At 38.0% G+C, this 24811-nt stretch overlaps 1 protein-coding gene across 2 annotated transcripts in view; it reads right to left on the bottom strand.

Moving 5' to 3' along the window:
- Nucleotides 1–24811, bottom strand: part of DENND5B (DENN domain containing 5B) — a 211543-nt gene that overhangs the window by 45879 nt on the left and 140853 nt on the right. For both annotated transcript variants that reach the window (XM_060305969.2, XM_060305970.1), the window contains 4 exons: nucleotides 22033–22569; nucleotides 19133–19364; nucleotides 14422–14572; nucleotides 4144–4237 (listed from right to left, as the gene is read on the bottom strand). In XM_060305969.2, coding sequence (XP_060161952.1) covers nucleotides 4144–4237; nucleotides 14422–14572; nucleotides 19133–19364; nucleotides 22033–22569 — 1014 coding nt within the window. The remainder of the gene's footprint in view (nucleotides 1–4143; nucleotides 4238–14421; nucleotides 14573–19132; nucleotides 19365–22032; nucleotides 22570–24811) is intronic.

Here is a 24811-nt window from a genome sequence, read left to right as displayed (position 1 = left end):
AAGGCTCTCCAGGAACCCAGTGATTCTCAGATCACTGGTTTCCTCCACTCATCTCCCCACAAAACAAGAGCCTTGACATGCTTCTAACCTCTTGGGCAGTGCTGTCCAACCCAACCCTTTGCTCTAATCAAGTCACAACAGTAAAATCAGGAGCTCTGGAAAATGGCTGCAACCAATTTTATGACCTCAGGCATATCTGCTTATTCATAAAATGGGCATAAAACAAGCCCACCTGCCTCACAGAAAGCTATGAGATCACTCTGAAAAGTATGTGCTCCAAATGCAGGAGGAGGCCTCTTGTTTCCAAGACATTTTGCTACATCCCTCCTTTGCCTTGTTCCACAGTCAAAAGAAAGCAGAAATATCATTTTAGGAGACATCGATGGCTCAGAGAGGACCACAGAAACTCAGACCACTGCTCTTGAGCTTTGATTAATGAACTTCCAGGGGGGAAAAAAAAAAAAAATCACTACACATAATTAGCGCAGGACAGCTGTCGTCTCTCTTCTTTCTGTGGTACCTGCAAAAGCTCATCAGATACCTTATGTTTGTCAGGACCACAGGGCAGAATCTCCAAAAAGTCTAAGTATCTTCTTAGGTCCATATTTAGAGAATAATTGCTCTAAATTATACAGTAAAACCAGCAGTTTATTGGAGAGAGAGAGATTGCAAGCCAGCACATCCTCCCACAGATACATATGTGAAGTCTATCTTTTCTATCTTAAGGGGAAATTTGATATTATAAGAAAAAGATGTGTAAAATCCTTTGCATTCTTTAAATAAAAGAGAGTTTGCACATTTAATACATTCCCCCTTGGAAGAAAAATAACCTGCTAAATCTAGTACAATTCGTTAAAAATCTCATCAACTAGGGATTCAACGAATCCATTTACCTTCTACTTCTACCAGCCCTCCTGACGAAAGGCAGCATTAACAAAATAATCTCTTTTCCAGTGTAATTATTTTAAGAACAGATTAAAAACTGAAATGAACTCTGCAAGAATTTAGTTTCTATAACAGCTGTGTATACTTCTTTCTGCTTCAAATCTTTTTTAGAGGGTCAAAGAAAGAGGAAAAATTGACAATGAAAGTCAATTATCACCACTAGGGAAATTACTGTAACAAGGTCTAGCAAAACATCCTGAAGGTTAATGTTCACATAAATAAAATCAAGAAATGAAAAGTTTCAGAAAAACAAACCTGAGATATAAGACAGGGATCATATATGAGATTATAATACCTGCATTTCCTATCATTTCAGGTTGTACTAATGTTAACTGGAATATTACAAATTAGAGATAAATAGTTGGTAAAAACAAATGTTAACTGTTAAATGTTAAAAGAGTTCTGTTTCTCCCCCAGCCTCAATTCCTCCGTCTTTAGGACTTGTGCAAATGCAGAGAGACCCACTACAACACTCAATTCTCAAGAAGGGTTAAGTCTTAAACTTGGCTTAGGAAGAAATACACTGGCTACAAGGAAAGAAGTGAGGTACATGGTCAGGCAAGAGGCTAGGAAGAAGCCACAGGCATTTTTCTTTTCTCTGAAAAATATGCATAATTAGATTTTTTAAAGTCAGTAATTGGATTAAAAATTAAGCACTGTTTAAAGTTTATGTTCTATTTTATAAATGACAGCAAGCTAGAATGGGGCTGTCCTTTAGTGGCCATATTCACCAATCACCCTGCACATACAGGGCAGATGTAGTATTAGCCAACAGTGAATTCCACAGGGCCACGTGCAAACTCTCCTTCTGAGCACCTTTGCTGAAGCCACAAAATAAGCAACGTTCCACAGGCATGCACAGAATGGATACAGGGGTGGCTCAAGGCCCTTCCTCACAGCAAGCAGTGAGGCTGCCCCTGTATACTACAAAAATAGAGCAGTGCCTTTACAGTAAACAAGTGATGATAAGAATGTAATTTTCTTTGGGGTCGCTGGAAGAAAAGGTGTACTTTAAGATAAAAAACTGAGAAGAAAGAGAAATCTTTCACAAGGACTGGTTTTATAATAAAGTCGATTTCCCGACAGAGGGAAGTCACCCCAGGTTTCTGCTGAGATTTTTACGATGCTCTTCGTCGTTGTTGCCTAAGCCAAAAGCAAACCAGTAGGAGCTACCTAGGAAAATATATCCTATTATTCAGTAAACACTGAAATAACTGCTCTTTAGTACAGGCTTTCCCTGAATTTTCTAATAACCACACTGTGCCTCTAACCAGCATGGAGCTTGTGAAGAGCAGACCACTGTAAAGTTAAGTAAATTTATATTAATATGTCGTTACGGGAAAAAATACAACCAGGAGTCCTAAGTAACTCTGGCCCTCAGGTGAGTAGCTGTTCAGTGCAACTCAGTGTGCAGGGTTACTGGGAAGAGCACTGGCTTGGAGTAAGGAGGCCTGGCCTGTGGGCCTAGGCCTGACTTTGTGTGTCCATTTGACTTTAGGCAAGCCTCTCAGACTTCAGTTAAATCATGTCAAGTTGGACAAAGTTACCTCAAATGTTCCTCTTAGCACTAAGATTCTATATTGATGATCTGATTTTCTGACCATATAAAATACAGACCAGGAATAAGGAAGGTAAATTAAAACACTGTGGAGGGGCTTCCCTGGTGGCTCAGTGGTTAAGAGTCCGCCTGCCGATGCAGGGGACATGGGTTTGAGCCCCGGTCCGGGAAGATTCCACATGCCGCGGAGTGGCTGGGCCCGTGAGCCATGGCCGCTGAGCCTGTGCTCCGCAATGGGAGAGGCCACAACGGTGAGAGGCCCGTGTACCACAAAAGAAAAAAACAAAAACACTGTGGAGATAAAACTCGGCAAAAGAAAAGCTGTTTGAAAATGAATCACTTCTGCACTTTTGCAAAATGCTTAAATAAAATTTGAATATTTAATGTATTTCCCCTTTGGAAGAAAAACAATTGTGTTAAATCTAGTCCCCCCTTTCCCCCTCAAAAACACCACTGATAGGGAATTTAAATAATCAGTTTTATCTGCCAATGGTATAGAATTACTCTTGTTAGCGCACACCACCATGAAAAGGTACCAATCACAAAAGGAAGTGGAGAGCTAACAGTTCACGTCACAAGGTGATGCGAGGCATTCTAGAGCTATGTGCACTCATACACGTGGATGATTCGAGGAACACCAAAGACAAGGTTCAGGAACATCTGCAAAGCACTTTCAGGCATAGAACATACCAGGCAGCACTCAGAGAAGGATTTTTTAGGAAGCCGTGCAGGAGGAGGTGGACCCTGATCCCACTCCCAGAATGCCATGGAGTTCTGACAGACCACAAGTTCCCCGGAAGGCTAAGAGGATGGAGAAGTGCCAATGACAGAAAAGCAAAAAAAGAAAAGGACAGGGAGAAAGAGACAGCAAAACAAGCATGCATATGATAAAGTCACAGCAGAAGGGAAGGGAGAGAAGAAATACAGCAGCACAAAAGAAAAGCAGTAGACAGGCTATGCGTCAGTTCTTAAGAAAATGTTTAAAATCATATATATATACATGAACACATCAACAAAGAGCAATATATATATTTGGAATGCTGTTTTCTGCTTTATTTCTACCCATCTGAGTTTAGAAAATAGTTAACGGATCTTCTGACTGTATTTTCTTTTGATCACAAGAAAAAATAAAAACTTACTTATCATTATCATTATTCAAATGTGTAATTACTGTTTTGTTTTCAAGTAGTACGAATAAAGCATAAAGATCTCAATTTAAAATAATTTAAAAACACTCCTAAAAATGGTGTCAGCAAGCCAAGGACAAAGCACAGGCAAATGTATCTTTACTTACTAAGTTTAAATTATGCTTGAAACTTAGAAAGTCTACGCTTCTTATAGCTTTTTTTTCCCTGTGGGAGACACACTGACCAAAAATGTATCCTAAGCTTAGCCTTTACTTGATGTGGTACACAGGGCGACTTGTTTTACAGCCTTATTTTAGATGTATTAAAATTACAAAAAATGGAAAAAAAGGTGCTTTCAGCTATGTCAGTATAAAAGGATTACTATTTTAAAACAAAATTGAACCGATTCTTTTAGAAGAACACAAAAGAACCTACACAATGACACCTGCTGGGCTAAGTAAGCCTAGTTCACAGTTCTTGCATCAAGGCATCCCGGGAGGGCAGCCCACATACCTCCCTCAAGTCGTTGTCCAGCCCAACGTGCTCGGAATGTTGGCGAAGGCGGTCTTTCCGGCGCTGTGCAGTGGCACTCCGACTTACCCAGCGACTGAAAGAACAGAAGGGGTAGGTTAAAAGAAACAACGCAACAAAAAAAAATGTGATCACTTGTCTTTAAAATAGGAAGAGTGTACTGTTGAAAACCGAAGACCAACAATACTTATTTTTCAATCAATTCTTTTTAAAAATATATAGCAGCTTTATTGAGATGTCATTTAGATACATACAATTCACCCATTTAAAGTAACCAATTCAATGGTTTTTAGTATATTCATAGAGATATGCAATCATCACCACAATCAATGCTTTGTTGAAACCAAGGTTAAAAAATGCACAGTAGCTGTAATGATCTTCTCTTTTCCACCTTATCTGCCCAACAGAACCCCAAACCTGGATAGGCACTACCCTCTCACTTCCTTTTAAAATATCCATGCAAATTAGTTATTGATCTCCCTCATGTCTACCATGAACCACTTTACCTGCTCTTTATCAACTTTCCCTCACTCGCCATTCCCAAACCTCTCACTTTATCCTCAAGAGCCTCCACTCAACTGATGACCCAGCCTTGCCTCCCTCTTCCTACTCTCTACTTCAATGACGCACACACGCAAACCCCTCATCTTTCTTCTAATCCCAAAGTATAATGTATATTGGCCACAACTATTGCTTCCACCAGGATCCCTGACCAGTTCTCTCTTGCCTCCTCCAATCTGCTCCATTAGAAACCTCCTGTGCCATATCTCCAATTTTTCTCTCTCAACTGAGTATTGCCCTTCAGCTTACAAGTATGCTGACATGCGATAGTTACATTTAAAACTGTTTCCTCACTCTTCTCATGTAAACATTCTTAAGAAAAGTTTAGATGTAAGGCCTCTACTTATTTATCTTTGGATATTTTGTTCATCTCAAATCAGCTTCTTCCCCTGAAAATGCTCTTGAAGCCATTTATAGCCCTCACTGCCAATCCAATGGCTATTCTTCAATTCTTAGCTTACTTAAACTCTCTGCTGATCATCCTTTCTACCTTAAAACTCCAGTTGTCTTCAACTACCTCAGTGCTTCCAATAGGATAAGCTCTCTCACCTTTGAGCCTCTGAAGATGAAGTTTTCTCCCAACTTCTATTCATCTCTCAGACAGCTTTAGATGCTACACAGGAAGTCTTCTATGGTTCTTCCAAATCTAAATTAGCTACCCCTCTTATACTCTCCAATTGTAGCATTTATCACAGTGTGTTATAATTACTTATCTCTATTTTCTATACAATCCTCTCTACTATAAACGCTTGAAGGGTTGGTATCATGTCTTTCAGCCATTTTATTTGCAGAGTCAACTACATCACCTGCCCCTTCTATACATATACCCTAAATAAATGTAATCAGAGACACAGTCTAATATTTAGGTTTATAGACGTTCATCACAGCATATATGCAATAACCAATTCTGTGTTTCCATTATTCTAAGACTCACATTTTGGTTTTTAAATGTTCCTGAAACTAGGATGAATCTACTATTTCATATACATGTTTAAAGTATAATTTTTCCAAAAAGCTTTTGAATTAATAGCAGATCTTACAACCAACAGTTACTTAGAATCAAGTAAATGTGCTCAAAGCAACCCAAATGTTCAACAGTAGGAGGTGCTATATAATGAAACATCATATAGTCATTTAAAAAAATTAAGTTACTAGGAATATCAATAATATGGGAGAGTACTCATGATACAATAATGAATGAAAAAGCAGGATACAACACTGTGTAAGCATTTTCTACTTTTGTAAAAAACAAAACAAGTATGGACATGCACACATATCAGGATCCATGCAATGGAAGGGCATAAAACCAAATGTTAACATCTCATGGTGATGGCATTATAGGTGGTTTTATTTTTATTTACAATTAATTTTTTATTGAGGTATAGTTGATATACAATATTATACAAGTTTCAGGTATACAACAAAGTGATTCACAATTTTTATTATTTTTTTTAGTTAAAAAATTTTATTTATTTAGTTTAGTTTGCATCGGGTCTTAGTTGTGGCATGCGGGATCTTTCGTCGTGGCGTGCGTGCTTCTCTCTAGTTGTGGCGCGCGGGCTTAGTTCCCCTGCGGCACGTGGGATCTTAGTTCCCGGACCAGGAATCGAACCAATGTCCCCTGAATTGGAAGGCAGATTCTTAGCCACTGGACCACCAGGGAAGTCCCAAAGTGAGTCACAATTTTTAAAGGTCATATCATATTCCATTTACAGTTATTATAAAATATTGGGTACATTTCCTGTGTTGTACAGTATTATCCTTGTAGCACATTTATTTTGTGCATAGTAGTTTGTACTTCTTAATTCCCTCCTCCTATCTTGTCCCTCCCTGCTTTGCTCTCCCCACTGGTAACCACTAGTTTGTTCTCTGTATCTGTGAATCTGTTTCTGTTTTGTTATGTTCACTAATTTGTTTTATTTTTTAGATTCCACATATAAGTGATATCATTATTTGTCTTTCTCTGACTTATTTCACTTAGCATAATACCCTCCATGTCCATCCATGTTGTTGCAAATTGCCATTCTTTTTTTTTTTTTTGCGGTATGCGGGCCTCTCACTGTTGTGGCCTCTCCCGCCATGGAGCACAGGCTCCAGACACGCAGGCTCAGTGGCCATGGCTCACGGGTCCAGCTGCTCCGTGGCATGTGGGATCTTCCCAGACCGGGGCACGACCCCGTGTCCCCTGCATAGGCAGGTGGACTCTCAACCACTGCACCACCAGGGAAGCCCTTTCATTCTTTTTTATGGCTGAGTAATATTCCATTGTGTGTGTGTGTGTGTGTGTGTGTGTGTACACACACACATCACATCTTCTGTATCCTCATCTGTTGATGGACACTTAGGTTGCTTTCATATCTTGGCAATTATAAATAATGCTGCTATGAACATTTATTTATTTTTATAGTTGTGCGCCACAACTAGAGAGAAGCATGCACACCATAACAAAAGATCCCGCATGCCACAACTAAGACCCGATGCAAACAAAAATAAATAAATTGGGGTGCATGTATCTTTTCGAATTCGTGTTTTCTGTTTTTTCAGGTAAATACCCAGAAGTGGAAATGCTATAAAATATAGCAGTAGAACTATAAAATAGTTCTATTTTTAGTTTTTTAAGAAACCTCCATACTGTTTTCCTTAGTGACCTCACTGATTACGTTCCCACCAATAGTGCATGAGGGTTCCATTTTCTCCACATCCTCACCAACGTTTGTTATTTGTGGTCCTCTTGATAACAGCCATTTTGACAGGTGTGAACTGATACCTCTCTGGTTTTAATTTGCACTTCTTTGATGATTAATGATGTTGAGCATCTTTCCTGTGCCTGTTGGCCATCTGTGTATGTCTTCTTTGGAAAAATGTCTATTCAGGTCTTCTGCCCATTTTTTTTTTTTTTTTGCGGTACGCGGGCCTCTCACCGCTGTGGCCTCTCCCGCTGTGGAGCACAGGCTCCGGACATGCAGGCCCAGCGGCCACGGCCCACGGGCCCAGCCTCTCCGCAGCACGTGGGATCCCCCCGTACCGGGGCACGAACCCGCGTTCCCTGCATCAGCAGGCGGACTCTCAACCACTGCGCCACCAGGGAAGCCCTGTCCATTTTTTAATTGCGTTGTTTGTTTTTTTGATGTTGAGTTGTATGAGCTGTTTATTTGTGTTGGATATTAATTCCTTATTGGTCATATCATTTGCAAATATTTTCTCCCATTCAGTAGCTTGTCTTTTGGTTTTGTTGATGATTTCCTTTGCTATGCAAAAGTTTTTAAGTTTAATTAGGTCTTATTTATTTATTTTCGCTTTTATTTCCTTTGCTCGAGGAGACAGATCTAAAAAATATTGCTATTTATGTCAAAGAGTGTTCTGCCTATGTTTCCTTCATATATCAAACTATTTAAAAAGATTTCTCAGGTCTTGACTTATCATCCCCATGACTGTATTCATTGTACTATTCTAGAAATATTTACTGTTGAGTATATCCCTGACAGCACAGAGCTATACACGAGTTAAGAAATGAATTTATACTTTTGCCATTCAGCGAAAGTCATATTGCATTACTGACAATCCACAATTTAAAATTTTCTTATTAATGAAGTATCCAATTTACAAAAAGCTTAAAATGAGAATGCTGCTTCTTTTGTTGCTTTTTAAATAACTTATGCATGGCTTTGGTTTCAAACTGACGAATCATCTCGTTTCAGTCTGCTATTTAGAGGAACACTGAATAATTATTATAAAAATGGTAGCAAAGGAAGGTAACCCCTCTTAAAATAGTGTTTGTTTGTTTTTTTCTAAAGAATAGGTTTATAGCAGGAAAAAAAGGTACAAAGATCTAGTGACAGATCTTTGAAGTAGAATCCTTGGAAATGTCCCTAAAGCAAAAGATCAATAAAAGACTGTAAAAAGGATACAAAGAGAATTGGGTGACTGAAAAGGAAGATCCAGAAAAAAAGCGTATCAAGACACTGACAAAGATTCTCTGCTTGACCAAACTTTAGTCAGACTCCTAACCCTTCCTAAGCCCATTTGTGCACTTCTTTGTAAAATTCACTTTTAGCAAGAACCTAGCTAAGTCAGTTTAGCAGAAACCATCTCCCCTCTCATTATATGATCATTCTGGATATCTGATCAGGTTCTGAATTCTCCACCATCCCCCAGGTGATGTCTAATCACCTAGGCCTGCCTTCCACAAGAATCCTGGTAGGTCAGTTTAGTCAGAATCCCCCATACCCATGATGTTTCCTCTTAGTAATTTTCTATCCGCTGACCTCCACTCTGCTCCTTGGTGATAAATTCCCACTTGTCCATGCAGTATTCAGAGAAGCCTCTAATCTCCCTCTCCACTGCAAGACCCCATTGCGGTGGTCCCTACACCTTGAATAAAGGTGCCCCTCTGCCTTGAATAAAGTCTGTCTTACCATCTTCAACAAGTGTCATGAATATTTTTTTAACAGCTCTGAAGCAAAATATAAATACCAGCTGATGAACTTATATAATAAATAAAAAGGAAGGGTAAAATATAAGTAACACAATGTACAAAGACCTGGAGGCCTTGGAAACAGCCTTGTAGCAAAAAACAGTCAGTGTAAGATAGTAAAATTTGTTCAGGGATTTAAAAAATTAGGGTTACTGGGCAAGGTGGTTCAAATAAATAGCAAAAATATGAAATAGATTATAAACACCAGCTGATAAACTTATATAATGAATAAAGGAAGGAGCAGAATACACATGGATGAACATTTCTCCTGGCAGGCAAAGTGGAAAAGCACAGAAGATAAGGATAAATATTAATTTACAGGATATAACTAGCATCTCACTCTGTGAGACAAAACGCCCAGTTTAATTTTATTTTCAAAACAGGGAAATGAGCATCTACTTAAGAAAATTACTATGAAGTCCACATATTCCTGGTCTTGTTAAGTAATTAATTTATTCTTTGCATAATTAAACCTCATTTCTAAGCATAATTTTACCAAAGATGACCACATTTGCTGAAATGCTAAAGACTGCTTATTTGCTTTTGCTTTGTAAGTAGTCTATGAAATTCTTACAGTTGATCAACCATTTGTACAGGCACGGTTATAAATCCCTTTACCCTGTAATTAGTTCTGACATCTATCTCTTTCAGACTACAATCTAGCTGAAAATGTAATGCTTGGGGCTCTGTGTGGAAATGGGGAGATTATATATAAGATTAAAAGCAATAAAATATGGCATTTGAAAATTGAAATCTTCCCTTCTAAGCACTCCTTACTTCCTTTCCCTTCCTTTATTTTTCTTCACAAACCTTATCGCTTTCTGACAGGTTACTTATTTTACATATTAAGTTTTTTTGTTTGCGTCCTCATGTTGAAAGCAGGGATTTTTGTTATTTTGTTCACTGCTAAACTCCCAATGAACAGGACAGTGTCTCATATATAGTAGGGGGATCCCATAAATATTTGCCAAATGAATGAATGAGCACTCTAATGCTATCAAAAGGAAATAAAAACCATTTAAATTAATAGTCTACTCATATCAAATTGATTCAAAAAATTAGGATAATTTATAAACATAAGAAAAAAATGAATAAACTGATGACTAGTCATTCACTTCTGAAAAATAGAACACTGTATCCAGTACAATCATCTGTAAAGTCTGAATCCCCATAATGGTCAACAACTCTTAGCACATTTTCAGTTCAGTGTTTATAAAAGCAGGGATAGCTCTTCACTAGAAGGTGAAACCCTGTAAATTAACTAAGGTAAGTAAGGTAAAATTTTCAGTCATTAGCTATTTACCTCCATCTTGTAAGCAGCATATTAAATTCTCTCTACAGCCTTCCTACCCAAGACTTTAGCATAAACGCTTGCATTTCTACAGGAGGGGCCGCCTTTCTAGTGAATCATCCTCCTTTACTGTCTTCATTAAAGTTCAAACAACCTATTTAAATAAAAGAGTTCAATCAAATAAAGCTTTTAAAAAATCCACAATTCTTTCACTTTACTGCATAGTGATCCTTTTCCAAATATGTAAAAGAATGCTGGTACTGAAGATTTTCCAGACCTTTCCACAGTTTTTATGAATGAGACACCATGAACGTGGTGCCAGGAATAAGGAGACCTGGGTTCTAATCCTAACCCTGCCATTAACCCAAAAGTGTACTCTTACCAACATATAACGATGACACTACTTCGGGGTTAGGCTATTTGATCTCAATCTTTTCTTCATGAAGCAAGATGGCGCCTGAGAATGTATCTTGCTTCCCAAATTATTATCCTATCTTCTTTTGGGTCCATCCCTCTTTTTTTTTTTTTCCGGTATGTGGGCCTCTCACTGTTGTGGCCTCTCCTGTTGCGGAGCACAGGCTCCGGACGCTCAGGCTCAGCGGCCATGGCTCACGGGCCCAGCCGCTCTGCGGCATGTGGGACCCTCCCGGACCAGGGCACGAGCCCGCGTCCCCTTCATCGGCAGGCGGACTCTCAACCACTGCGCCACCAGGGAAGCCCCGGGTCCACCCCTCTTAACAGAGCCCAGTGTGAGGTAGAAGTGAGGCATCTGAGGGCTCTTTCATTCTGAAAGATCATTAGGCTGGTATGACAGGCTGTTGCTAAACTCCCTTACGTTCCATATTTTAGGCTATTCAAAATTTCTTGGGGGCTACCAAAGCAAAACATCCAATTCCAGAAGTAACAAAAGGCACACGTCACCTTTATATTAGAGTAACAGAGCCAGGCAGTATATGTAGTATAATGGTTAAGTGCTTGGGCCCCTGAATCAGCAGACCTAGGTTTGAATCCTAGTTTCACCACTTCCTACTATGTGACCTTGAAGCAAGCTGTTGACTGTCTCTGAGACTCAATCATAAAATGGGTAAAGCAATATAGGCTTTATATGTAGGGATATGCTTGTAATAAGGATCAATGAGCAATGTACTTAATGCAGTCAGAAGAGACGCCAGTGCAGACTGGCTTAATAATATTAGCTATTATCAGCAGCATCTCCACAACCAACACTCTCTTGGAATGGAGAAGGCTCCACTGGCAGGGAAGATAATGCTTTCTGAAAGCAGAAAAAATGGGTTACAAGGAAGGATAATTACTTTAAGTGAAGCAGTGATGAAAATTTCCAAATTTTTTGACTGAGATCTCAAAAGGGGCAGATATTTATAATGATACACACAAGCACACCTCATTTTATTGCACTTCAAAGATACTGCATTTTTTACAGATTGAAAGTTTGTGGCAACCCTGTGTTGTCAGATGACAGCTAGCGTTTTTTAGCAATAAAGTATTTTAAGATATGTATATGTAAAAAAAAATAGACATAATGTTATTCTACACTTAATAGACAACAGCATAGCGTAAACATAACTTTTATATGCACTGGGAAACCAAAAACTTCTTGCTTTATTGCTATATTCACTTTACGGTGGTGGTCTGGAAACAAAACCATAATATCTCTGAGGTATGCCAGTACTAGACTCTGAAAGCAAAGGAAACAGCAATGTATATAGTACTGTAACTGTTTTCCTTAATTCATATACACCATCTTTTTTCCTTTGATGTGTTTGCTATCACTGTAGTTTTCTCACGTGTAGACCTAAATGAATCAGTAATTTTGACACATTTCAGAAACACATTTAAAGGAACACCTTTAGCTGGGAAAATGGTAAGGGTTTCATTCCTTTAGGTTATTAAAAATAGGACAGTAACTATACAAACACAAGATATACAAATATTACCACATATATATGCAGCCCAAGAAACTCCAAGTAGCACAATACTTAGCTTAGTATGTGTTTAATAAATTAAACCAAGCATTACCATCACATATGATAAAGATAATTTACTAAGTTTTCTTTTTTCCTGACCAATAAAATCATGACAATCATTACGGGAAATAAAGAGGTTAAGTACCAAAACTTCCCCAACATGTAGCTCAGCAGATCATATGTTAGACAGAAACAGCATACTTTAAAGCCATCTTTCAAGAACTTGCATATTATTATTTAGATTGGGCCATTTAGGTTAAAAGGCATAATTCCACCTGTCTTATTCCCCTCACTGATTCTCTACTTGCCTTCTGGCTCAACGCCACTTCCATTTTATACACCCAATCTCTACCACAGTCTTCTATCTCATTTGTTGGCCACTGCCTGGCTCCTCCCTTTCCTTCTCTGAGCCTCTTTAATAAAATCACAGATGTTATAGAATGTTATTAAATGAGAAAAGGGGCAAGTGATTCCAAGCTGTCCAAGGATCCTAAGCTGGTTAGTGGTCAGGAATGAACTAAATTCCAGAACTGCTGATTTCCAATTCAAAGGCTTCTTTCCAACTTACCATATTCCCCATTAATACTCTCCTTTGAGTTCTTTTCTTGTAAAATCCTTCTTTATTACATTCTTGTGTTCAGCTAAAATCAAGAATTCCCCTAAATCCAAATAACTTCTCAATTCTAACCATATTCAGATATTTTCTGAGTGGAATCATCTACCATAAAAAATGATATGGTTTACCTTTATTTTTGGTTGTTTTGTAATTTCTGCACTTGATACTTAAAAGTACAGAATGGTGTCATGGGTTGAATTGTGTCTCGCTAAAAGATAAGTTGAAGTCTTTTTTTAAAAATTAATTAATTAATTAATTAATTAATTTTGGCTGCGTTGGATCTTCATTCCTGCATGCGGGCTTTCTCTAGTTGCGGCGAGAGGGAGCTACTCTTCATCGAGGTGTGCGGGCTTCTCATTGTGGTGGTTTCTCTTGTTGCGGAGCACGGGCTCTAGGCACACGGGCTTCAGCAGCTGTGGCACGTGGGCTCAGTAGTTGTGGCTCATGAGCTCTAGAGCACAGGCTCAGTAGTTGTGGTGCATGGGCTCTGTACTTGTGGCACACGGGGGCTTAGTTGCCCTGTGGCATGTGGGATCTTCCCGGACCAGGGCTTGAACCAGTGTCCACTGCACTGGCAGGCGGATTCTTAACCACTGAGCCACCAGGGAAGCCCCAAGATATGCTGAAGTCTTAATCCCAACACCTGTGGATATCACCTTATTTGGAAAGAGGATCTTTGCACATGTAATCAAGTTAAGATGAGGGCATTTAGGGTGGGCCCTAATCCAACATAACTGTTGTCCTTATAAGAGGAGAGTGGACACAGAGGGATGGCAGCCTTGTGAAGAGGAGGCAGAGACTGAGTTATGCTCCTGTAAGACAAACAATGCCTGGGGCTACCAGAAGTGGGAAGGGGCAAGGAAGGGTCCTTTCCTACAGGCTTTGGAGGCAGCATGGTGCTGCCAATACCTTGATTTTGGACTTCTAGCTTCCAGAACTATGAAAGAATAAATTTCTCTTGTTTTAAGCCACCAAGTTTATAGTACTTTGTTACAGCAGTCCTAGGAAACTAATACAGACAGTGAAGGCATAACTTTTCTAATTCCATTAGACAGTATTAGCATTATATTTAAAACACAGTCATTTAAAATGAAACTATTCCCAAGTGCACATTACTTCAACAAGAGAAAAATATCTAGGCTTTGGATTTTCTTACATGATGGAATTAAAAGTCAAATACTCATTGAGTGTCAATTCATATTTCAAGCAGATTAATTTGGTCTTTGAAAAAGTAATGACTGATAAAATGTTTAACAGTTAAGCATTCCCCATTAGAGCACTGCGCCCTTCATTCACTCCTTCAACCAACTACTCAAGTGAAGAACATGCTTACTTGTTATTAGCTGGTCCTGTTGCCAAGACATCAGACTGTAACTTTGGAAAGAACCCTTGCTCATATTTGCCTTGACCAATTTTCATGTCAAGTAGATGTGGGTGGATTGCAGTGTGATCCATTTTCATCAGTCGCTGCTCAATTGACTGGGCTATAAATTAAATTCATAACATATTAGAGACATTTCACTGGCTAAACCTTAAAAAATAATGCTTCCTCCATTCATGCAGTGACAAGAAACTCGACCTTTCTGATAGTCTGAAATAGATTTTTACAAAAGCTCTTCAGAAATCACGTATAATGTTAAGTATAAAAAGGTTAGTTTTAAGTAAATACTAGATAATTCATTTTCATACTATTTTCTGCATTTGTCAAAAGCAGGGCAGCGGGGTTAAAAAAAAATCTATAATTTAGTATTGAAACAGTTTCCCTTAAGTGGGAAATTCAATATTCTTAATGAAAATATGGTTCTAAGTACAACATTAAAGAAAATGATGGCAAATAAATATTTTCCTTGAGCTGAAAGATAAAGGGAAGAAAAAAGCAAGCACTGTAGCCTTATGTTACTTTATTTCTTTGTGCAAAGATCCATTAAATATTCATGCTTCTCCATTTGTAAAAACAAGGAACTGTGTAAAGTTTATCACCTCACTTTTAGCAACACATTCTCATTAGTAGGAGTCATTTAGGAGTGTTTATTAGATCAAAAGGCATAATGCAGAGAAAAATAAAATAAGCAGGCATTTAGAAAATGTCCAGGGGATAAGAAGCTGCCTTTTGAAGAATAAAATAGGCCAGAGTTAAAAAATAGGAATTACTCAACATTTCTATTTTAAAACCACATAAAGTTGAGAGATGTTTCAAAGGCCCAGGAAACAGTGAACTATTTCTCTGGTAAAAAATCTGATCTTAAATGCCTTTATCAACTGAATTTTCAAGAAAAAATATAATACTTGTGAAGCAAGATTAGGTCTCCCATCCCTTGACTAGAGATTACTGCAAGGAGAACAAGCAGTAAGTGTGGTTGTGTGATAAACAGAACACACCATGGGAACTGCCAATCTTGGAATTTGAGAGAAGTAAACAGGTATTTTTACAAATATTTCATAGAATCAGTTTATTTTGCCCCACTCAATACCAGCTGATTGAGTATTGCTGGTTCTTCCCCATATATACTCTAGAAAAATTTCTGTTTTGGATGGGGAGGGGTCTGTCCATGACACAATTCACTCTTGTCAAATGGAGCTGCTTAAGACCATCTTATGTGAGATGGATGCCTCCCAGCCAGTTGTTTGCATTTGCAACATTAAGGCATGTGTGCAGAAGGCATTATTACCCTAAACTTCAAAATGTTAGATATCTGTTTTAAGCTTCCCTAATTTTTCTTTATAACTCATATGAATTTATCCACAACTTTTTGAATTTCATTTTAGTTTTAATGTGTAACTTGTAACTTCTCGTGAAACATAGTCCATATGTTCTAGGCTGGGCAAAAGGATGTCATGTTTTAATGTGAAATGATATTTAATTTTCAATGATGCCCCCTGACTCTCCACAACCGTATCTATACTCTTAATGCTTCCTAATATTTATAAAACACAATTAACAGATGGTTAGAGAAATAATGCTTAGATTCATGGCATGGAATTCTCTGAAGTCCCTGACGATTTTATGTTCCATGAAATAGTACAGAATTCCATCTCTGCCAAAAAGTGCTTCTGTTCTCACAAAAGGAAAAAAGGAAAAGTAGCTTCAGTTTTTCCATTGGATTTAAAATGACAGAAAAAAATCCATCTGATATTGAGTTATTCTCCTTTAGTTCGGAAGCTCTGTAAAAACAAAAATCATGATTCACAATGAATTACTCTAGGGTTTATAAGATTGCCATAGGGAGCATAACACAATGCTACTTTTCAGTGATTGTATCATCAGTGAATACTGAACATTCAGAAATTATTAAATGCCTGCTTCGAGAGATCATGGGGCTGTTGTTAGACTTTCAAGGGTTTGTGCCAAAACTCATTTCCTGTGATCAGTAAGGAATAAGAAAACTCTGCGTTACTAGCAACTTGGTGTCTTTCTGCACAGAAATCATGAGGTTCTGGTGCCACAATATCAGCAGCAGATAGCCTCTGCCTAAAGAGTTCACCTGCAAATCAAAATTCTTTTTAGTTAGAGGCAAAACAGAAACAAAAGCAACACAACAAAGGACAGAAAAAAGAAAACAAGATACACAATAAAATCCAATGTCAACCAAAAAATCCTAGTTTCTGTTGTGGGTGAGGGTGGGGAGGAGACAATTTTACCTGATAAAAGAAATAACTGCACCATCTGTGAGACATAGTTACAGCTGACTGCCTCCTTTTACTTTTTTAAAAAATAAATTTATTTATTCATTTTTATTTTTATCTTTGGCTGCGTTGGGTCTTCGAAAGCTGCGCCCGGGCTTTCTCTAGTTGCAGTGAGTGGGGGCTACTCTTCATTATGGTGCATGGGCTTCTCATTGCAGTGGCTTCTCTTGTTGTGGAGCATGGGCTCTAGGCATGTGGGCTTCAGTAGTTGTGGCACGTGGGCTTCAGTAGTTGTGGCACACGGGCTCAGTAGTTGTGGCTCACGGCCTCTAGAGCGCAGGCTCAGTAGTTGTGGTGCACAGGCTTAGTTGCTCCGCGGCATGTGGGATCTTCCTGGACCAGGGTTCAAACCCGTGTCCCCTGCATTGGCAGGTGGATTCTTAACTACTGCGCCACAAGGGAAGCCCTCCTTTTACTTTTTAAGAAAGTCTTTGATAAATTAAGTTCCTGGGAGACTATTCCTAAATTAGCCTAATCTCTTTTTCATATATATTAAACCTGTAATGGTACGTTTTTGTTGTTGTTGTTCTTAAAGCTTTTTTAATATAAAAGCAGTAAAGAAGTGTTTTGGGTATATATTGTCTGTTTGTCAATGCTTTTTTCATAGCATCATAAAATAAAAGGACTTCATGTGGGAGGGAGGGAGACGCAAGAGGGAAGAGATATGGGAACATATGTATATGTATAACTGATTCACTTTGTTATAAAGCAGAAACTAACACACCATTGTAAAGCAATTATACCCCAATAAAGATGTTAAAAAAAATAAATAAAATAAAAGGACTTCATATATAAGCTATAATGGTACATTTTCAACAGTTTATATAATTTCTGCAATGACAGTAGGAGTATAAAACTCTGAGAGGCTGACAGAAAATCTATTTTAATTGAAAAGATTTTCTAGAAGCACACAAATATAGCAATCAGCACTTAACTTCATTTAAAAAATTCTGTCAGGAAGGGAAGAATAAAATTTGCTCAACAAGGCATTACACTATTTACATGGCTATTAAAGCACTGAAAGTCATACTATTCTCTGAATAGGCATAGACAATTTCATTCACTCTACTCCCTCAGCTTCTAGAAACACAGAAACAACTGTCACTTCCTAAAGGGGCTCCAAGGATCTATCCTCATAGGTGGGATACAACAGAAGGATGTTTCAGCGAGTCATCAGAAACCTCTAAGGCTACACAAGAGACATCATTTATATACTTCTTTCCTTAAAATATGCTACAACTACAGCATCACCACTCCTGTAACTTTGATCTATTTAAAATAAAGTGAGAAAGGCAAGCAACAGAGGCAGAGCAAAGAAAATCCACATTTGCTGCCCCTTTTTGCTCCGGAAAAAAAAATTGCTCTCAAATAACTTCTACACGAAGGGGAAGAAATAAAAGGAAGGGGCACTCAAGTGATAGATATCACTTTATTTGGCAAAGAAAGAGTTAGGAACCAGGTATAAATGTATAAAGTTGTGTGGACTGGTACATTTTACATGTTCATTTATTGAATGAACAGCTAATGTGGTAGTGAGGCTCCAGGGGCTAGAATCAGTCAAACTCTGGTCCAAATCAGGGCTCTACCAACCACAAGCTATGCAATCACAGCAAGTTACTTAACCTTTCAGTTTTCTCAACTGTAAGATGACGACAGCAATAAAACAGACAATAAAATGTGTCTATACCCCCTCATTATTAAGATCAAATGTCAAAATGCATGTAAAACAGCTGGCATTATGTCCCTCACATAGTATGTACTCAGTAAACACTGACTATTAATATGATTATTTATTTAACGGACTATATCACACTGCCAGACAAGATTGGCCAAGACTCATAATTCTCTGAGAGAAAAAACTAATGTCAGGGTTGGGAACCTCTAATTTGAATACAAGAATCTAGAGTTTCATTTCAGTAAATGAAGCTATTTTAATTAATGGCACCACTGAAGTAAATATACTGTTTTAGTTATGTAAATTAGGCAGCAACTCAAATTTACTATTTCAAATTAATACTTATCTTTCCTTGGATGAAGAGAGAATAGGTAAAAAGCAAAAAGGCAAAATAAGCAGCAAGACAGAAATTAACAGTTTCACAGCAACCTTATAGTTGTATTCCATTCAATTTGTTATTGTTTTTCATCTTCTGAGGGAAGAGGAATGTCAAGCAGGAACAGGACAGACATTAGCTCACAAAACAGAAGGAAACAAAACGATAGAAAGCATCTCTTGATACAGTACAAGGGTTAACCAAGAAGTCTAACATTGAAAATTAATTCTGTGGTTTATAAGGCCAACGATGTGTAAAAAGATATGATCGTGGATTTTAAGTTAATTTTAAAAGGCATAACAAATGTACCTGCTTCTTTTAAAGTGCTGCATTTCTGATATATAGATGTCCTCAAGGTGGGTGCCCTTACATTATACAGTCTTATCTTCTCAATCCGAGAGTCAAAGACTCGAAGCAAAGGATCTTTCTCTTCCCACTGAGACATAATTTTGTTATCAATAAAGGTGGCAAACATCTGTGTTTCAATGAAGCGTGAAAGAAATGGCAGGTAAGGTTCAGGCTGGTCAGACAGAAAGGAAGCCTGTAATGAGATAATTAGGCAATTATTAGTGCAAAGAGACCATCTCAATACTACATGATAAATCCAAAAATTATCTGTTGCTAAGATCATTCCTTTTCACAATCTTATAACACAAAACTGATGCTTGAAATTTAAAAATCCTTAAAACTCCACTTTTTCTTCCTATCTTCTAAAGTCATAGAATTTAGGTCACTTAGTTCTTCAGCACTGATCCCACCTTTCAAAATTGATTTACGTTCTGGTCCTCATGACCATTATGCAGAAAAAAGGGCATCATTAATGAAAGATGGTGGATCAGTTGCTACATGATCATCAATCATTCTCTTCACTTACCATTAAATTTGACCCCTTTCCCCAGTGAGCTGTAATTTCTTCTGCTCTCTATTCCTAGCCTGTGCTAAATACCTCCAAGTCATAAGGCATCGAGGTGACTAACTGATACAATAAGATATACATAAGCAATAACCTTAAAAAATCCAACAACGTGGAATTTGTCATTATGGGTAAAATCTTTGGTTCAGGGGGATGTTTTCCTAGGACCCCCAGTTAAAAACTGATGGATGAGTATTAGTTAAAGATCAAACTCCATCCAGACCTGTGCTGAAAGAATAGTTTGGGCCTTAACAACTAAAAAAAGCACTGCCTGAAAAACCATCCAAAGCAAGCCAAGCCTTTGGAAAACATGTACAACCAGCCACATGGTCCTGTTACCAGCCTTTCTGCTTGCATGGAACGGTTCAGTAAATTGTAATCAGTTTCTAATTCAAAGGGTTCATTTTTTTCCTTTGGCTCTTCAGGTCCATGTGTGTAGAGGAATTCTAGCCACAATGTGACACTAGCTAAAATTTGGAAGTGGATTACTATTTCAGCTGTGGGGTTACTTTTGCTTTTCATTCTTTTGATTAGGTGCAATGTGGCAAAAGCCAGAAGGGGAAAGGTGGAAGGATAAGTTCTGACCTAAGGTTACTCTCCTTAATACTCACTAGCTTCCTCCTAGCATATTTATTTAGGAAATAAATTCTGAAATTTAGGATAGCTTTGAAAAACTTCCTTACAGAAATCCACTTATTCAATTTAAGTGCCTCCATAGTTCAGATGGAGTTACACAAATCCGAATCACCAAAGAAAGGTTCACAGTCATCTCCAGAAACAGTTCACCTCTTCAAAAGATATTTTACAGATAAATAGCAATTTTACTTTTCACAGAGCAAACAGCCTTTTTTTCCTAAATGGACCAAATGTCTGGCTTTTGATATTTAGATCCTTGTGGGCTACATCACTTAAGGCAGGAAAGACTTGGCTTGCAGGACTACTATGTGATAGTCCTGTAAATTTTCCTAGTGAAAATGAGATGATTACAAGCCTTCTGGAATCCAACATGAAACTTTCATTTCTCTAGGGGTTATATAAAAAGAATTCCATTTATAGTTTGAAGCTACATAAAGATTAAGAAGGAAGAAAGCACCAGTGCTCGATTTAGATAAGAATTTGAATTGCTCCAAGGATAAATCATGAGTATACACAGATTAGTTCCAAGCTGGCTAGGAAAAAATGTGGAAAAATGGTTAAGCTTAATGAGAATGGAAACTAAGAGCAAGAACATATTTGGAGAGGTGAAAGCTTCTTAATTTATTAAAGAAGTTTTCTCAAACATAAAGTGCATCAGAAATTAACTGTTAAATGTGGTTTATATAACTCATCTAAAAAAATCTGATGAAATCAGAAAATAATCTTTTATACCACCCACCTTTACAAAATTTTTTATTAATTCTTATTTGTCAGATGCTCCAAGATTGTAGATTAGCCTCTTAGAACATATTAGCCCCTTTGAGAGGTCTTTCATGATACAAAGGTACTATTTAGCAAAAAGCCATAATTCATTCTAATAGCAATATCATGCCTTGGCAATCACAGAGGCAAGGGACTGAACTATACCCTAGTGACCTGAAAGAGTTAATGCACACCCCTAAGTGCTTTTGTCTGGAAGAAAAAAAAAATTGGTGGATATGTCCAGAAAAACCAGCAGAAGAATACTCTATAGTAAACCTTAGAAAGAAGCTTCAATTTCAGCAGGACAATCAAAAGTTAGTGTCGTTTTCTGTCTTCCCTTTCCAAAATCTTAGGAACAGAGGGTTAAAGTCATAAAAACTCATTTTTCTCATAAAACCTCCCTTTTTCTCTCTTTTGATCCTAAGATGAGATAAAAATTTACCTTCTGAAAGTAAACTGTTACCTTTACATGGGGAAGTTGTGACTTCATTGCAGGATGAAGACAAAATATAAGAATAAGGATTTATTAGAAAAGGAATAGGCCTCATTTAACTAGACTTGATCCTAAAATATGAGTAAATAAAATGCGTACAAGGTGAGACAGTATTAACAGATTTGAAAAACATGGAATTTAAGTTTCATTTCAAACATCTTCAAAGTATAGAAAAGTTAAAAATAAGGTTAAAGGCCATTAAATACATAATTCAATGAGCAGCTTAATGAGCTAGTTGATTTATACTTTCCAGTGAAATTATTTTATATAGTATAAAATACTGGTAAAAAAGAGTTCTTAAAGGGAAAGGAGAGGCGGAAAAATCTGTATTTTAAAAAAGTTAACAAAATCAGTAATGTATAGCCCACTAAAAACCATGAAAAGGGAAACTCTGCTTCTTTTTACTTTGTCAAAGTTCTGCATCTGTTCCCGGTTGGTCAGCCAAGATTCCATGTCCTGAGCAGTCTGAATCACAAACGCTTCATAATCTGCAAACATCTGCGTAAAGCGGTTAGCAAAGACCTCTCGGAGCTGTACGTTGAGCTGGTAGTCCCTTAGTTCTGCCTCTTCACACTGCAGTTTTAAATCTTTTTCTTTTTCACTCAAAGAGGCAGAGAGGTCCATTTTTTCCATGGTCACACCAGTCCGCTCGGCTAGAGCCTGGAGGCGGGCTATGGTTTCGTTGCCCTTCAGTAACTCATACATGCTAATGTTATTAGCAGAGACGTTGCCATTCTTCTTGTCATTGACCAAGTCTTTCAGAACCAGATTCTTTAGCTTGGTGGCACTCTCACTACAATGTAGGCTGCCCTCAGGAGGGATCCCAAATTGAAGAAGAATTTCAGAGAGTTCCTGGATAAAATCTATTTTATTGGGGAACTGTGGAAATTCTTCAGGCAACTCAATAAAATGGTTGTCAATATCCACAAAACACAAATTAGCCTGAAAGAGGAAAAAGAAATACAAAGGTTTTTAAATTGGAGATTGGGATTGACATATACACACTATTATACATAAAAGATAACTAATAACAACCTGCTGTATAGCACAGGGAACTCTATTTGGTGCTCTGTAATGACCTATATGGAAATGGAGTCTAGAAGAGAGTGGATATATGTATATGTATGGTTGATTCACTTTGCTGTACAGCAGAAACTAACACAACATTGTAAGTCCACTATACTTCAATTAAAAAATTAATTTAAAAAACTTTTACTTAATAAAATGCTAAAAGTATCAATTAAAAAATACAAAGGTTTTATAGTAATTTTATGTTCTAAAATATTCTTGCCAACTATTATAAACAAAATCAACTATTATAAAGAAAAGGTTGCACTGCCTTTTATGTTAACCTTCTCAGGGTTAAGAATATTTTACTCTTTAAAAATAAATCTCTGTTGCCAGCATTTTTCCCTATGTGAGGGAATATATAAGTATATATTTAATACATATGAATCATTTCCCCAGGGTCTCATCAGTTTATTATAATCCGGATATAACTCTGTAATACATGGCATCGAACAGACTTTCCTTAGACAGGTAAAAGCACACAGACTCATAGTACCTTACAAATTAGGCACTGGGGAAAATAAAATGCTTACTGAGCTTGGACTTTCTATGCCATTCCACTGCTCTAACACCGTTTATAATGTAGAATTCGCAATAACTGCTAAAATTTAGCAGCTGTAGTATCCCAAAATGGAATGAAACTGGCAAAGGGCAATCCAGTCCACAGAAACCCCACAAGTTTTCACTTTATCTAAACTTAGCTTCAACCTCTTACATGGCAAAACCATTTCAGAAGCCACTGGACGAAGAGCAGGAGGCAGAGAGCAGTGGAGGCAAGTGCCTAGAGAAAGGTAAGTGACCAACCCTTGGGTAACTCAGACTTGACTTGAACATTTTTGAGTTGAGGAAAAGAGGAGACAGAAATAAGAGGAAATGTTTTTGAGTTTGTTTACACTTTGGATTTTGAATTAAAAGACTTCTAAATATCTTTCAGATATAGAAAATTCAAGGGGCTAAGTACCTGCCTAAAATTTGCATTGTCCCTCAGGTACTTGATGACAGTATATACAAAAACAGTATTTTACCTTTACTATCCATACCCTCTTGATCAGAACAAGGTTGTCAGAGTAAAGGAAAACTAAGCTCCTAAACTGGGGAGGAGGAGGGGGGCAAGGTAGTCCATCACATAAAACTGATCCTGACTGGATTAGCAGCTGGACACAAGGCATGGGGTGAAGTCAATAAACAGAATAGGAAGCCTCACCTCATGCTTCCCCATCTCCCCGCCCCTCAACAATGCCCCCAGGTCAGCAAGGAGAGAATTCATACTGTCTTCTGATCCTGAATGCCAAGGTAAGATGAAAAGAGGAGAGCAAACAATTAGGCTTCTGTTATTCTCTCCTTTTTTTTTTTAGTGTCAAATTTAAAAAAAATAATTAATTAATTTTTGGCCGCATTGGGTCTTCATTGCGGTGCCCGGGCTTTCTCTAGTTGCGGTGAGTGGGGAGGCTACTCTTCATTGCAGTGTGCGGGCTTCTCACTGTGGTGGCTTCTCTTGTTGTGGAGCACGGGCTCTAGGCGTGCGGGCCTCAGTAGTTGTGGCTTACGGGCTCTAGAGCACAGGCTCAGTAGTTGTGGTGCATGGGCTCTGTAGTTGTGGCACACGGGGGCTTTGTTGCCCTGCGGCATGTGGGATCTTCCTGGACTAGGGCTTGAACCTGTGTCCCCTGCAATGTCAGGCAGATTCCTAACCACTGCGCCACCAGGGAAGTCTCTGTTATTTCTGTTTGATCCCTGTTCTTCATATTAGATACTGATGAGCAAGAAGTATAGCAAAATTCCAAATTAAGATTGATAAAAACTCAAGATTTTCCACCATCCAAAAACAGAATCAACAGTGATTCTTCAAGCCTAAAATAACCTTTGAATCCAACCCTTTAATTCTGCAGATGAAGAAACTGAGGCCCAAGAAGGTAGGTGACTTCCTGACACCTGTTCCAGGTACACACCCTCAAACAGCCTGGTAGCTTAAGGGATTTTTTTCTTCTCCATTATGCCTCATCTCCAATGTCAATAGTTTTCTCTATATAGAGTAAGAGCTGAAGTCACATCTTACTGAAGACAGTAGTGCTATTACAGCTTTATTTAAATCCACATCTTTATATATGTTTCTACA

Source organism: Globicephala melas, chromosome 10, assembly GCF_963455315.2.
Source record: "Globicephala melas chromosome 10, mGloMel1.2, whole genome shotgun sequence".
Classification (NCBI taxonomy): domain Eukaryota; kingdom Metazoa; phylum Chordata; class Mammalia; order Artiodactyla; family Delphinidae; genus Globicephala; species Globicephala melas.
The sequence above is the reverse complement of the archived record's forward strand: the minus strand, read 5'-3'. Positions and strand labels throughout refer to the sequence as shown.